General features: G+C 51.5%; 1 protein-coding gene across 4 annotated transcripts; it reads left to right on the plus strand.

Moving 5' to 3' along the window:
• The first annotated feature begins 739 nt into the window (after window positions 1-739).
• Window positions 740-12,054, plus strand: GATD1 (glutamine amidotransferase class 1 domain containing 1). Of its 4 annotated transcripts, none has more exons than XM_068148267.1 (8): window positions 740-818; window positions 1,684-1,760; window positions 2,917-3,022; window positions 6,961-7,068; window positions 8,155-8,249; window positions 9,107-9,200; window positions 10,599-10,710; window positions 11,371-12,054. In XM_068148267.1, the coding sequence occupies exons 1-8, from the start codon at window positions 746-748 to the stop codon at window positions 11,372-11,374; spliced, it is 669 nt and encodes a 222-aa protein (XP_068004368.1). In that variant the 5' UTR covers window positions 740-745; the 3' UTR covers window positions 11,375-12,054. The 4 variants fall into 4 exon arrangements, with proteins under 4 accessions (XP_068004368.1, XP_068004366.1, XP_068004367.1 ...); XM_068148265.1 differs by having other exon boundaries at window positions 11,443-12,054; XM_068148266.1 differs by having other exon boundaries at window positions 11,446-12,054.
• Window positions 12,055-12,947: the final 893 nt, after the last annotated feature.

The raw sequence follows: 12,947 nt of genomic DNA on the forward strand, positions 1-12,947 counted from the left end.
GTGGTGGAGTCTCCATCCCTGAAGGTGTTCAAGAGATATGTGGAGATGGCACCTGGGGACATGGTTTTGTGGCCATGGTGGTGTTGGGTTGATGGTTGGGCTGGATGATCTTAGAGGTCTTTTTCATCCCAAACAATTCCACGAGCACCCAGGTGTCAATGTGGTTAAGCAACTATGGTTTCAGGACACACCTCTGGAGAGAAAAGGAGACTGGTGGACAGACAGCTGAAGAGATTGGACAAGCCTTGGCATGAGCTACATTTCCTTTAGGAAGCCAGCTCCTTTCAAATAAAACCAACAAAACTACTGGCAGAACGGCACCGCCTTCATTTTCTGTGTTATGATGGCTTTGTCCCTTTGCAATACACTAACCGTCGAGAGACAAACGCTTTGGACTAACAGAGGTGGAAAACACTGATTCAGAAGCCGAGAGATGCTCCTGCTGAGCCGCCCAAGCCTGAGCGGTGCCACCGAGGGATTAAAAATGCCTTAACTGCGGCCACCCCCTTCCCTCAGCTCCGCCCCCAGCTCCGCCCCCAGCCCCGCCCCCGGATCTGCCCCCCAGTTCCGCCCTCGGCTCCGCCCCCAACTCCACCCCCAATTCTGCCCCCAGCTCCGCCCTTAGCTCCGCCCCCAACCTCGCTCTCAGCTCCGCCCCCAGCTCCGCCCCGGGGCCGCCCTCGGCTCCGCCTTGTCCGCATGCGCGGCGGCTGCGCCTCCCGCGTCCCCTGCGCGCTTCCGGCCCATGCCCGCCGCAGCCATGTCGGAGCGGCTGGGCAAACCCAGCTGCCTCATCGTCGCCAGCGCAGCTACTGCCGGTGAGGCCTTTTACACCGGGAAGCCTCCGTCCTGCCGGGCCCTGCTTCTCACTTCGGCTCCCCGGCCCTGCGGCCTCCCTCGCCCCGGGATGTGGGCGCCGGCCTGCTCGGCCCTTTGAATGCTGCCGTGGTCCTCGGCTGCGTTCCGGGCGTGTGCCTGCACCCCAGCTGTGCCCTGCGTTCTGCCTCTCCTCTGTGTGCGAGGCACCCGATCCCAGCATTCTGGGGGAGATCATTCAGTCCAAGCCCCAGCAGGGCACCCACAGCACCCTGCCCAGCAGCACAGTGCCCAGGGGGGGTTGCAAGCTCTCCACACAAGGACACTCCACAACCTCTCTGGGCAGCCTGCTCCAGGCCTCCAGCACCCTCACCCCAAACAAATTTAATCTTCAGATGCAACCTCCTGGCTTCTGCCCTCTGTCCCTTGTCCTGCCCCTGGGCACCACTGACAAGAGTCTGGCCCCAGCCTCTTGCCCCCCACAGCTCCTTTAGCTCTTGCTGAGCATTGCTCAGCTGCCCTCTGGGGCTGCTCTTCTGCAGGCTCCACAGCCCCAGGGCTCTCAGCCTTTTGCTCCTCACAGAGATGCTCCAGGCCCCTTCAGAGCCTCCCCTGCACTCTCTCCAGCAGTTCCCAGTCTCTCCTGAACTGGGGAGCCCAGAACTGCACCCCCTGACCTGGCTGGGCTACAGTAGATGGGGAGGACAACCTCCCTTGACCTGCTAGCCACACTTCATGCCCCCCAGGAGACCATTTGCTCTTTTGGCCACAAGATGTTTGCTTTGCTAGATGAAATGAGCTAATGTGGCTGGGATTAAAGTACTGTTGATTTTTTTACTTAAGTTGCTGGCTCTTTTTTTTTTTCAGGTGTGTCAGCCCAGTCCTTCCTTCACTGCTTTACACTGACCAGCTCTGCTTTCAACCTGCAGGTTGCAACTCCTGGGGTGAGTAAAAATGAGCAGTTCCTGTGATGATTTCAGTCTGAAACCCACTGATAACTGAGACCAGAGAGGTTTAAACTTAACTTTTCTTTTTGCAGATCTGTTTCATTGGCTTCACAGGTTAATGGACTTTTAATTGCTCTCAACACTGAATTCAGACTTTGTAATAATTCCCCCAGGGGAAGCAGTGGATTCCTGTCCATTGGACTGGCTTAAGACTCAGCTTGACAGTTGTTAGCCTTTGGAATGTGCTGCCCAGGGAGGTGGTGGAGTCACCATCCCTGGAGGTGTTCAAGAAGGGAGTGGATGTGGCACTTGGTGCCATGGTCTAGTCATGAGGTCTGTAGTGACAGGTTGGACTTGATGATCTTTGAGGTCTCTTCCAACCTTGGTGATTCTGTGATTATAACTTGTCAGGGTCCTGGGCCGCCTCATGGCAGCCTGTCAGGGTCCTGGGCCCCCTCGTGGCAGCCTGTCAGGGTCCTGGGCCGCCTCGTGGCAGCCTGTCAGGGTCCTGGGCCCCCTCGTGGCAGCCTGTCAGGGTCCTGGGCCGCCTCATGGCAGCCTGTCAGGGTCCTGGGCCGCCTCTTTGCAGCCAGTCAGGGTCCTGGGCCGCCTCTTTGCAGCCAGTCAGGGTCCTGGGCCGCCTCAGTGCAGCCTGTCAGGGTCCTGGGCCGCCTCATGGCAGCCTGTCAGGGTCCTGGGCCGCCTCAGTGCAGCCTGTCAGGGTCCTGGGCCGCCTCAGTGCAGCCTGTCAGGGTCCTGGGCCGCCTCAGTGCAGCCTGTCAGGGTCCTGGGCCGCCTCGTGGCAGCCTGTCAGGGTCCTGGGCCGCCTCATGGCAGCCTGTCAGGGTCCTGGGCCGCCTCATGCAACTAGACTGTTACCTAGAAAGGTTGGACCAGGTGATCCTTTGGGTCCCTTCCAACCTGGCGTTCTGTGCAGTGAATTCATGATGTTCTTTGTCTGCCTCTGAAGTTCTCTGTCCAGTGTCTGTCACCCACAGAGAGTGGAAGGAGACCTACGAGAGGAACAACTTCTGTCAGACACTGTCAGGCTTCTGAGAGCTATGAAAATGCTGCATGAGGACACCTGAAGAAATGCAGTGGGTGCCTGCAGTGCTTCTGGCTGACCACAGGCTTTGAACCATCTTCTCCTTAGGGGAAGCCAATCGATTTTGTGGAGGTGAACGAAGGCAACCTGCGCTGGATCCAGGACTTCCGCATGAAATCCTACGCCAGCCCTGCCAAGCTGGAGTCCATCGACGGTAAAGGGCTTTGCCTGTGGGCCGCTCCCTGCCCTCTCCCCTGAGGATCTTAGGGCTTTAGGGAAGGGTGACACAGTAAGAGGCATAAGCCTGGTGGGTTTAGGGGAAGCCCTGGCAGGGGCTAGGTTTTTTTTGGGCTTTATTTAAGAGGAATTGCAATGGCCTGCATTAGGAATAGTGTGGCCAGCAGGAGCAGGGAGGTCATAGTGCCCTGTACTCTGCTTTGGTTAGGCCACACCTTGAGTCCTGTGTCCAGTTCTGGGTCCTTCAGGTTAAGAAGGACATTGAGAGACTTGAAGGTGTCCAGAGAAGGGCAACAAGGCTTGGGAGAGGCCTTGAACACAGCCCTGTGAGGAGAGGCTGAGGGAGCTGGGGTTGCTTAGCCTGGAGAAGAGGAAGCTCAGGGGTGACCTCATTGCCCTCTACAACTACCTGAGGGGGTGGTTGTGGCCGGGAAGGGGGTTGGCCTCTTCTCCCAGGCAAGCAGCACCAGAACAAGAGGACACAGTCTCAAGCTGTGCCAGGGGAGGTTTAGGCTAGAGGTGAGGAGAAAGCTCTTCACCAAGCGAGTCATTTGGCATTGGAACGGGTTGCCCAGGGAGGTGGTTGAGTCATCGACCCTGGAGGCGTTCAAGGGGAGATTGGACGTGGCACTTGGTGCCATGGTCTAGGCATGGGGTCTGTGTTGATAGGTTGGACTTGATGATCCTCGAGGTCCTTTCCAACCTAAGTTATACTGTGATACTGTGAATTCCTGCAAACACAGTTCCTGGCTTTGGAGGTTTCTTTTATTTGAGAGGAGTTTCTGGCAACTACCAGTCCTAATTTTTATGGAAGAGGAATTTCCTAGCAACTGCAGTTGCTTTTTTTTTTTTAACGAAAAGGAATTTCTGACAACTACAATTGCTGTTCTTTTTATGCCTAGGTGCCCCCAGGTGGCCAAGAGGGCCAATGGCATCCTGGCCTGCATTAGGAATAGTGTGGCCAGCAGGAGCAGGGAGGTCATTATGCCCCTGTACTCTGCACTGGGTAGGCCACACCTTGAGTCCTGTGTCCAGTTCTGGGCCCCTCAGTTTAGGAAGGAGGTTGACTTGCTGGAAGGTGTCCAGAGAAGGGCAATGAAGTTGGTGAGGAGTTTGGAACACAGCCCTGTGAGGAGAGGCTGAGGGAGCTGGGATTGTTTAGCCTGGAGAGGAGGAGACTCAGGGGAGACCTTATTGCTCTCTATAACTACCTGAAGGGAGGTTGTAGCCAGGTGGATGTTGGTCTCTTCTCTCAGGCAGCCAGCACCAGAACAAGAGGACTCAGTCTCAAGCTGTGCCAGGGGAAGTTTTAGGCTGGATGTTAGGAAGAAATTCTACACAGAGAGTGATTGGCCATTGGAATGGGCTGCCTGGGGAGGTGATGGAGTCACCCTCACTGGAGGTGTTCAGGAGGAGACTTGATGGGGTGCTTGGTGCCGTGGGTTAGCTGTTTGGGTGGGTTGGATTGGTTGATAGGTTGGACATGATGATCTTGAAGGTCTCTTCCAACCTGGTCTGGTCTGGTCTGGTCTGGTCTCTTCTCTCTCTCTCTTCTCTCTTCTCTTCTCTTCTCTTCTCTTCTCTTCTCTTCTCTTCTCTTCTCTTCTCTTCTCTTCTCTTCTCTTCTCTTCTCTTCTCTTCTCTTCTCTTCTCTTCTCTTCTCTTCTCTTCTCTTCTCTTCTCTTCTCTTCTCTTCTCTTCTCTTCTCTTCTCTTCTCTTCTCTTCTCTCTCTTCTCTTCTCTCTTCTCTTCTCTTCTCTTCTCTTCTCTTCTCTTCTCTTCTCTTCTCTTCTCTTCTCTTCTCCTCTTCTCTTCTCTTCTCTTCTCTTCTCTTCTCTTCTCTTCTCTTCTCTTCTCTTCTCTTCTCTTCTCTTCTCTTCTCTTCTCTTCTCTTCTCTTCTCTTCTCTTCTCTTCTCTTCTCTTCTCTTCTCTTCTCTTCTTCTCCTCTTTTTATTCAAGGGAATTTCTGGCAACTACAATTCCTAATTTTTATTTAAGAGGAATTTCCTAGCAACTCCAATTGCTATTTTTTTTTATGATTAAAGGGAATTTCTGGCATCTACAATTGCCTTTTTTTTTTTATTTAGAAGGAATTTCTACCTACTACAATTGCTGGTTTTTTAATTGGAAGGAATTTCTGGCAACTGCAATTGCTGCTTTTTATTATTGAAAAGGAATTTCTGGCAACTACAGTTGCTGGGGTTTTTATTTCAAGGGAATTTCTGGCAGCTACAATTGCCTCTTTTTTTATTTAGAAGGAATTCCTAGCTACTGCAATGGCTATTTTGATTGTTTAAAAGGAATTTCTAGCTACTGCAATGGCTGTTTTTATTGTTTAAAAGGAATATCTAGCTACTGCAATGGCTATTTTTATTGTTTAAAAGGAATTTCTAGCTACTGCAATGGCTGTTTTTATTGTTTAAAAGGAATATCTAGCTACTGCAATGGCTATTTTTATTGTTTAAAAGGAATTTCTAGCTACTGCAATGGCTATTTTGATTGTTTAAAAGGAATTTCTGGCTACTGCAATGGCTGTTTTTTACTTAGAAGGAATTTCTGGCAACTGCAGTTGCTATGTTTTTTATTTAAGGGGGATTTCTGGCCACTCCAATTGCTGTTTTTTGATGTAAAAGGAATTTCTGGCAACTGCAGTGGCTTTTGTTTGATTTAAAAAGGAAATTTCTAGCAACTGCAGTTGCTTTTCTTTTATTTCAAAGGAATTTCTGGCAGCTACCATTGCCCTTTTTTTTTTTTTTCTTCATTTAGAAGGAATTTCTGGCAACTGCATGGGACACCCCACACTGCAGCAGGTTGCTCACAGCCACCTCCAGCCTGGCTGCAAAAACCTTCAGGGATGAGGTTTCCACCACCTCCCTGGGCAACCTGTGCCAGTCTCTCACCACCCTCATGGGGAACAACTTCTTCCTAACATCCAATCTCAATCTCCCCATTTCTACTTTTGCTCCATCCCCCCCAGTCCTATCCCTCCCTGACACCCTCAAAAGTCCCTCCCCAGCTTTCTTGTAGTTTCATAGTTTCATAGTTTCATTCAGGGTTGGAAGGGACCACAAGGATCATCTAGTTCCAACCCCCCTGCCATGGGCAGGGACACCCCACACTAGATCAGGCTGGACAGAGCCTCATCCAGCCTGCTCTTAAACACCCCCAGGGACAGGGCCTCAACCACCTCCCTGGACAACCCATTCCAGGGCTTCACCACTCTCATGGTGAAGAACTTCCTCCTCACCTCCAGCCTGAATCTCCCCACCTCCAGCTTCATTCCATTCCCCCTAGTCCTATCACTACCTGATATCCTGAGAAGCCCTTCCCCAGCCTTCTTGTAGGCCCCCTTCAGATACTGGAAGGCCACAATTAGGTCACCTGGGAGCCTTCTCTTCTGCAGACTGAACAGCCCCAACTCCTTCAGTCTGTCCTCACAGGAGAGGTGCTCCAGCCCTCTGATCATCCTTGTGGCCCTTCTCTGGACACGTTCCAGCACCTCCACATCCCTCTTGTAATAGGGGCTCCAGAACTGGACACAGTACTCCAGGTGGGGTCTCACCAGGGCTGAGTAGAGGGGGAGGATCACCTCCCTCGACCTGCTAGCCACACTTCTCCTGATGCAGCCCAGGATCTGATTGGCTTTGCGGGCTGCAAGTGCACATTGAGAGCTCATGTTGAGCTTTTTTTTTTTGTAGCCCCCTTCAGGTCCTGGGAGGCCACAATTAGGTCTCCTCAGAGCCTTCTCTACTCCAGGCTCCATAGTTTTCTTTAGATCCCCCAGTTTATGCAGTTTTCTGACAGACTTAGGTGGTATTGCCTTATTTTTTGTCAGCTCTGGAGTGGGTTTATGGTCAGGCAGTTTTGTTTGTGACTTGTTTGACAATGAGGTTCTCCCTTTTTCTCCTTCCTAGGTGCCAGATACCACGCTCTGCTGATTCCAAACTGCCCTGGGGCTGTGACTGATCTTGCAAACAGTGGGTACCTGGCAAAGATCCTGCAGCATTTCAGCACTGAGAACAGTAGGTGAACATCTTTAGATGTTTTGGGAAATGAAGTAGTCCTTAGAATCATAGAACTGTTTGGGTTGGAAAAGACCTCTAAGGTCATTGAGTCCAACCCTAAACATAAGACCACCAAGGCCACTAAACCCTGTCCCCAGGTGCCATGTCCACATGTTTCTTAAACAGCTCCAGGGATGGTGACTCCATGACTGCCCTGGGCAGCCTGTTCCAATGCCTGCCCACCCTTTCAGTGAAGAAGTTCTTCCTCATGTCCAACCTAAACCTCCCCTGGCACAATTTCAGGCCATTTCCCCTCGTTCTGTCACCTGATAACTAGGGAGAAGAGACCAAGCCCACCTCACTCCAGCCTCTTTTCAGGGAGCTGAAGAGAGCAATGAGGTCTCCCCTCAGCCTCCCCTTCTCCAGGCTGAACAATGCCAGGTCCCTTGAACTTTGTGCTGGTCATGTCAGGCTGTTAACCTTCCAATGGCTTAACAGTGTTGATGTAGTTGAAGAGGACTCAGAGTTGGCAAGAGCTGCTTGAGAGAAACCCTCTTGCAAAGCATCCTCTTGATGCAGTTAGATAGAAAAACATCTCAGAGGCTTTGCTGTGCTTGTGGGAGGGTTCTCTGCCTTATAGTGGTACAGAAATGGCTCTCTCCAGGTTGGTAGGATTCCAGGTTCAGAGCCAAGTGTGAAATGTATCATCATCAAGGCTGTGATTGAAGGCTTTTACCACTTGACTGTGTGCTTTTTGTCCTTGGTGCTCTCTCTGGAGTTAACTCTTTACAAGACTACTGAGCAATTCTTACTGGAGTTAACAGCTAGTAACTCTTTACAAGACTACTGAGCAATTCTTACTGGAGTTAACAGCTAGTAACTCTTTACAAGACTACTGAGCAATTCTTACTGGAGTTAACAGCTGGTAACTCTTTACAAGACTACTGAGCAATTTTTACTGCAGTGTGCAGGAAAGATCTGGCAGGCAAAGAGAGACTAAACAGTTCAGTGTGATTTTTGACTATAACACTCAAGAGTCTCCTGAGCACTCCTCTGTCTTTGGGCTGCTTGAAGATGCTGACAACTGCTTTGCTTTTTCTCCAGAGCCCATCTGTGCAGTTGGACATGGAGTAGCAGCTTTGTGTTGTGCCACCAATGAGGATAAATCCTGGGTGTTTGAAGGATACAGCCTGACAGGGGTAGGTTGAGATTGCACCTGACTCTTGCTGTTTGAGGGTTTTCTTGCTGAGCCAGAGGCCTGTGGTTTTAAGTGATCTGAAATCTTCTGGTCTGATCCCAGAACTGCCTGCAAGTATAAATTGTCAGGTTGGTACTTTTTGGTTTGTGTGCAAGGTGTGTGGGGAGTTATGGGCAAGGGAAGCCCCAGCAGTGAGTGCATGAAGGAACTCTCTTGCTTGGCTGTTGTGTAGAGAAGGTTTTCCTTCTGATTGCTGATTCAATGTAAAGTTTACTGGATAAAATGCTGGCAGTGACTCCTGCAGCTCTTTGGGTCATGGAATCATTCATGTTGGACAAACCCTTTCTGCCTGCATTCTCCACCATGGCTCTGGCCAGCCTGATCTAGTGTGGGGTGTCCCTGCCAATGGCAGGGGGGTTGGAACTAGATAATCCTTGTGGTCCCTTCCAACCCTGAATGATACTATGATACTATACTATGCTCATGGAGTCCAACCCTTGAACCAGCACTGCCTGGGCACCACTAAACCGTGGTGCTCAGCACTGCATCTCCACAGCTTTGAAACCCCTCTAGGGGGTGGTGACTCCACCACAGCCCTGGGCAGGCTGGGTGAGGTTTTTTTGGTGTCATCTTTTGTCTCACTTCATTTTTCACTTTGCTCCACACAGGAAATCCACAGAAGCTGCCTGTGGTCATTGGTTTTATGCCTCCTTTCTCTTTTGTTTCCTCTGCAGAGTTGGGAAGATCATAGGGGGGAACAAAACATAAATTGCAGGGGGAAGTGTGTGCTGATTTCACTTTTATTTCCCCCTCCTATAAAAAGGCCTCAGAGTTAGTGCCTTTTGTTCTTTCTTTCAGCCCTCAGTGTATGAACTTGTGAGGCAGCCTAATTTTGCCAGTTTGTCCATTATTGTGGAAGACTTTGTGAAGGACTCTGGAGCTACATTCAGTGGTATGTCACCCTCTTGTTGTCCAGGACTTTCATGGCTGTCCTTTTGGGAATGAACATCTGTGTGCCACTTTGACCCAGCTGAAGAGAGCTCTGACAGGGTTTCTCATCCTGTGTTCCTGTTTTTTGGGGGGGGGATGATCAAATATCCCAGTGGATTAGCAACTGGGGTGTGTAGCCAGGGAGGTTGTAGCCAGGTGGGGGTTGGTCTCTTCTCCCAGGCAACCAGCACCAGAACGAGAGTATGCAGTCTCAAGCTGTGCCAGGGGAAGTTTAGGCTGGAGGTGAGGGGAAAGTTCTTCCCAGAAAGAGTAATTGGCCATTGGAATGTGCTGCCCAGGGAGGTGGTGGAGTCCCCATCCCTGGGGGTGTTCAGAAATTGGAGGTGAAAATCTCTTGATGAACAATTTATATCCATCTGATGTTAACTGAATGAGGGGACCAGTCCTGCTGTGCTGTCAGAGAAGGACCTTCTGATGAAGCTCTTTCAGGCTTAGGGGCTGAGTGGTCCTTGTCAATAGAATAGAATTGAATTAACCAGGTTGGAAAAGACCTTTGAGATCATTAAGTCCAACCTATCACCTAGCACCATCTAATCAACTAAACCATGGCACCAAGCACCCATCCAGTCTCTTCCTAAACACCTCCAGGGATGGTGACTCCACCACCTCCCTGGGCAGCACATCCCAGTGGCCAATCTCTCTTGCTGGGAAGAACTTCTTCGTAACATCCAGCCTAAAGCTCCCCTGGCACAGCTTGAGACTGTGGCCTCTTGTTCTGGTGCTGCTTGCCTGGGAGAAGAGACCAACCCCCTCCTGGCTATGACCTCCCTTCAGGTAGTTGCAGAGAGCAATAAGGTCTCCCTTGAGCTTCCTTTTCTCTAGGCTAAGCAACCCCAGCTCCCTCAGCCTCTCCTCACAGGGCTGTTCCCCAGACCCCTCCCCAGCTTTGTTGCCCTTCTCTGGACACCTTCCAGCAGCTCAACATCTTTCCTTCACTGAGGAGCCCAGAACTGGACACAGGACTCCAGATGTGGCCTAAGCAGTGCTTAGCACAGGGGCAGAATGACCTCCCTGCTCCTGCTGGCCACTCTGTTCCTGATGATGGCCAGGATGCCATTGGCCCTCTTGGCTGCCTGGGCACACTGCTGGCTCATGTTCAGTCTGCTATCAGCCACTACCCCTAGGTCCCTTTCTGCCTGGCTGTTCTCCAGCCACTCTGCCCCCAGCCTGTAGCACTGCATGGGGTTGTTGTAGGGGTTATAGGTCAACCTGTCAGTCACCCAGCAGATCTCTCTGTTCAGAATAGTTCTGGTTTGTGTTAGTCCTGTCAGAGCTGTGACACTGACCCTGAAGCAGTCTTGATGAACATGCTGCCTGTTGCTCCTTCTCCTGTGTTTAGCCAGCAGTCCAGATGCTGTGCATGTGGTGCTGGACAGGCACTTGGTGACAGGACAGAATGAGAATTCAACTCTTCCTGCTGTCCAGAATCTTCTCCTCCTTTGCAACATCAGGTAAGAAAATGTGGCACATAAGAACAGGGGACAGACCATGCTGATCACCCTTTAGTTTCAGGAATCCCATCATGGTGGAGATTGGAAGGGACCTCTGGAGGTCATCCAGTCCAACCTCCAGGGCTAAAACAGGGCACCCACAGCACCCTGCCCAGCAGCAAGGAGGTTGCAAGCTCTCCTGAGGAGGAGACTCCATGACCTCTCTGGGCAGCCTGCTCCAGGCCTCCAGCACCCTCACACCAAACAACTTTCTCCTCAGCTTCAGAGGCAACCTCCTGCCTGCCACTTTGCGCCTTCCTGGTCACGAGAGCACATTTCTGGCTCATGGGCAACTTGTTGTCCACCAGCACTGCCAGGTCCTTCTGTAAACAATAAAGAAGGTGAAATGTCCTGGGAAATGCAGGGCTGGTGAAGTCAAACATAGAGCAGGCTTCTCTGAACATCTCTGCTAAGAGGAACATCTCTGCTAAGAGGAGCATCTCTGCTAAGAGGAGCATCTCTTGTGGCAGCCTCTGTGCTTTGGCATATCAGTGTTTAGCCAGCTGTGGTTTGGGATTCTGAGGATGAATGGATTTAATGCCTGTGGGAATGCTGGGCTGCTTGGCTTTCATGTCAGAGAGAAGAGCACAGAAATAACCACCAAAATCTTCTCTTGCTCAGGTGAATGTGTTACAAGCCCTTTCCTGGCTGTGGACTAACAGGTGCTGTCATGTTTGGATGTGTTTGGTTCAGCAGGAAATGAAGGAGCAGGTCTCCTTGCAAATGGGGTGGATGAAGAGCCAGCAGGCTGAGGATCTCCTTGGCTGCAGCTGAATCAATCATCCCTCTAAAGCTCTGTCCTGGACTGGGAAGAGACTGGCAGTGAAGTGGCAGTGGCAGGTTTTGTGTGTGTGGAGTGGAGAAGGCTGTGAAAGAGAAACATTTGAAGAGTGTCACATTTGAGCAGTGGTGCTGGGACCACTCTGCAGTTTTGTTGCTACATTTTCCTCCTCTCTGGACCCTTAATTTATCCATGTGGGAATTGTCTTGTTAAAGTTGGTGCTACAAGGTTCCTGAAGTCCCTGCCCTAGGCTGATGTTCTGATTGTTAATGGCTGCCCTAAAGAGGACCTGGAACTGTGAAGCAGCTGCTGTTTGGGTTTCCATCATCAAAACCTCCACCTAGAGCTCCACTGAAATGCCTTTTGAGATGCATCCTCCCCTGGTTTGGGTGGCCACAAGTTGCTGTCTGAGCTCTGAACGTGTCTGGGGTGCTTTGGATATGCCTGGAATAAGATGGAACATGCTGAGCTCTGAATAAAGCAGAGCTGGGTGGTTGCAAGCAACCAGCTGATGGTGCTGTAGGCACACTGTGGCCCTGTTTTCTTCCTCACCTCTTCACCTGACTCTGCTTCTGTTTAGTGTTGGCTCAGCTGGTTTTAAATGGTCTTAACTGGTTTTGTGTTCTCCTCTGTGCTGCTGGTGTTAGGATCTTTGTTCTCCTTGAAATGCTTGAAATACTTCTCCCTGGCCAGTACAGAGAGCTTGTCTCATGCTGGAATTTTACAGAACCTCCCAGTCCCAGCATGGTGGTGTTGGAAGGGAGCTCTGGAGACCACCCCGCCCAAGCCCCCTGCCCCAGCAGGGCACCCACAGCACCCTGCCCAGCAGCACAATGCCCAGGGGGGGTTGCAAGCTCTCCACACAAGGACACTCCACAGCCTCTCTGGGCAGCCTGCTCCAGGCCTCCAGCACCCTCACCCCAAACAACTTTCTCCTCAGCTTCAGAGGCAACCTCCTGCCTGCCACTTTGTGCCCTCTGCCCCTTGGCCTGGCCCTGGGCACCACTCAGCAGAGTCTGGCCCCAGCCTCTTGCCCCCCACAGCTCCTTTAGCTCTTGCTGAGCATTGCTCAGCAGCCCCAGGGCTCTCAGCCTTTGCTCCTCACAGAGCTGCTCCAGGCCCCTTCAGAGCCTGCCCTGGACTCTCTCCAGCAGTTCTCAGTCTCTCTTGAACTGGTCACCTCTCACCTGTACCGCTGCAGGGTCTCATTTCTCCCCAGAGACAGGATCCTCCTCTTGCCCTGGTTGAACTTCAGGAGCTTCCTCTCAGCTTTCCAGCCTGGCCAGGTCTGGCTGCATGGCAGCAGAACCTGATGGTACTCTCAAATGTCCTAACCAAAGTGACTCCCTGCTGTGGTGGTTTCTCCTGTCCCTGCCTCGGGTGGCCCAGGAGGAGCTGTTGGCAGCGCGTGCAAACG

The sequence above is a fragment of the Melanerpes formicivorus genome, unplaced genomic scaffold, assembly GCF_026170545.1.
Source record: "Melanerpes formicivorus ecotype bairdi unplaced genomic scaffold, bMelFor1.0.p_v2 SCAF_16, whole genome shotgun sequence".
Taxonomy (NCBI): Eukaryota; Metazoa; Chordata; class Aves; order Piciformes; family Picidae; genus Melanerpes; species Melanerpes formicivorus.

Coding starts and splice junctions, on each gene's coding strand:
- GATD1 (XM_068148264.1), top strand. CDS start 746: ATGCCCGCCGCAGCCATGTCGGAGCGGCTGGGCAAACCCAGCTGCCTC. Junction 819..1,683: donor CGCCAGCGCAGCTACTGCCG/GTGAGGCCTTTT, acceptor TTTTTTTTTCAG/GTGTGTCAGCCCAGTCCTTC. Junction 10,711..10,969: donor CTCCTCCTTTGCAACATCAG/GTAAGAAAATGT, acceptor CTTTCTCCTCAG/CTTCAGAGGCAACCTCCTGC.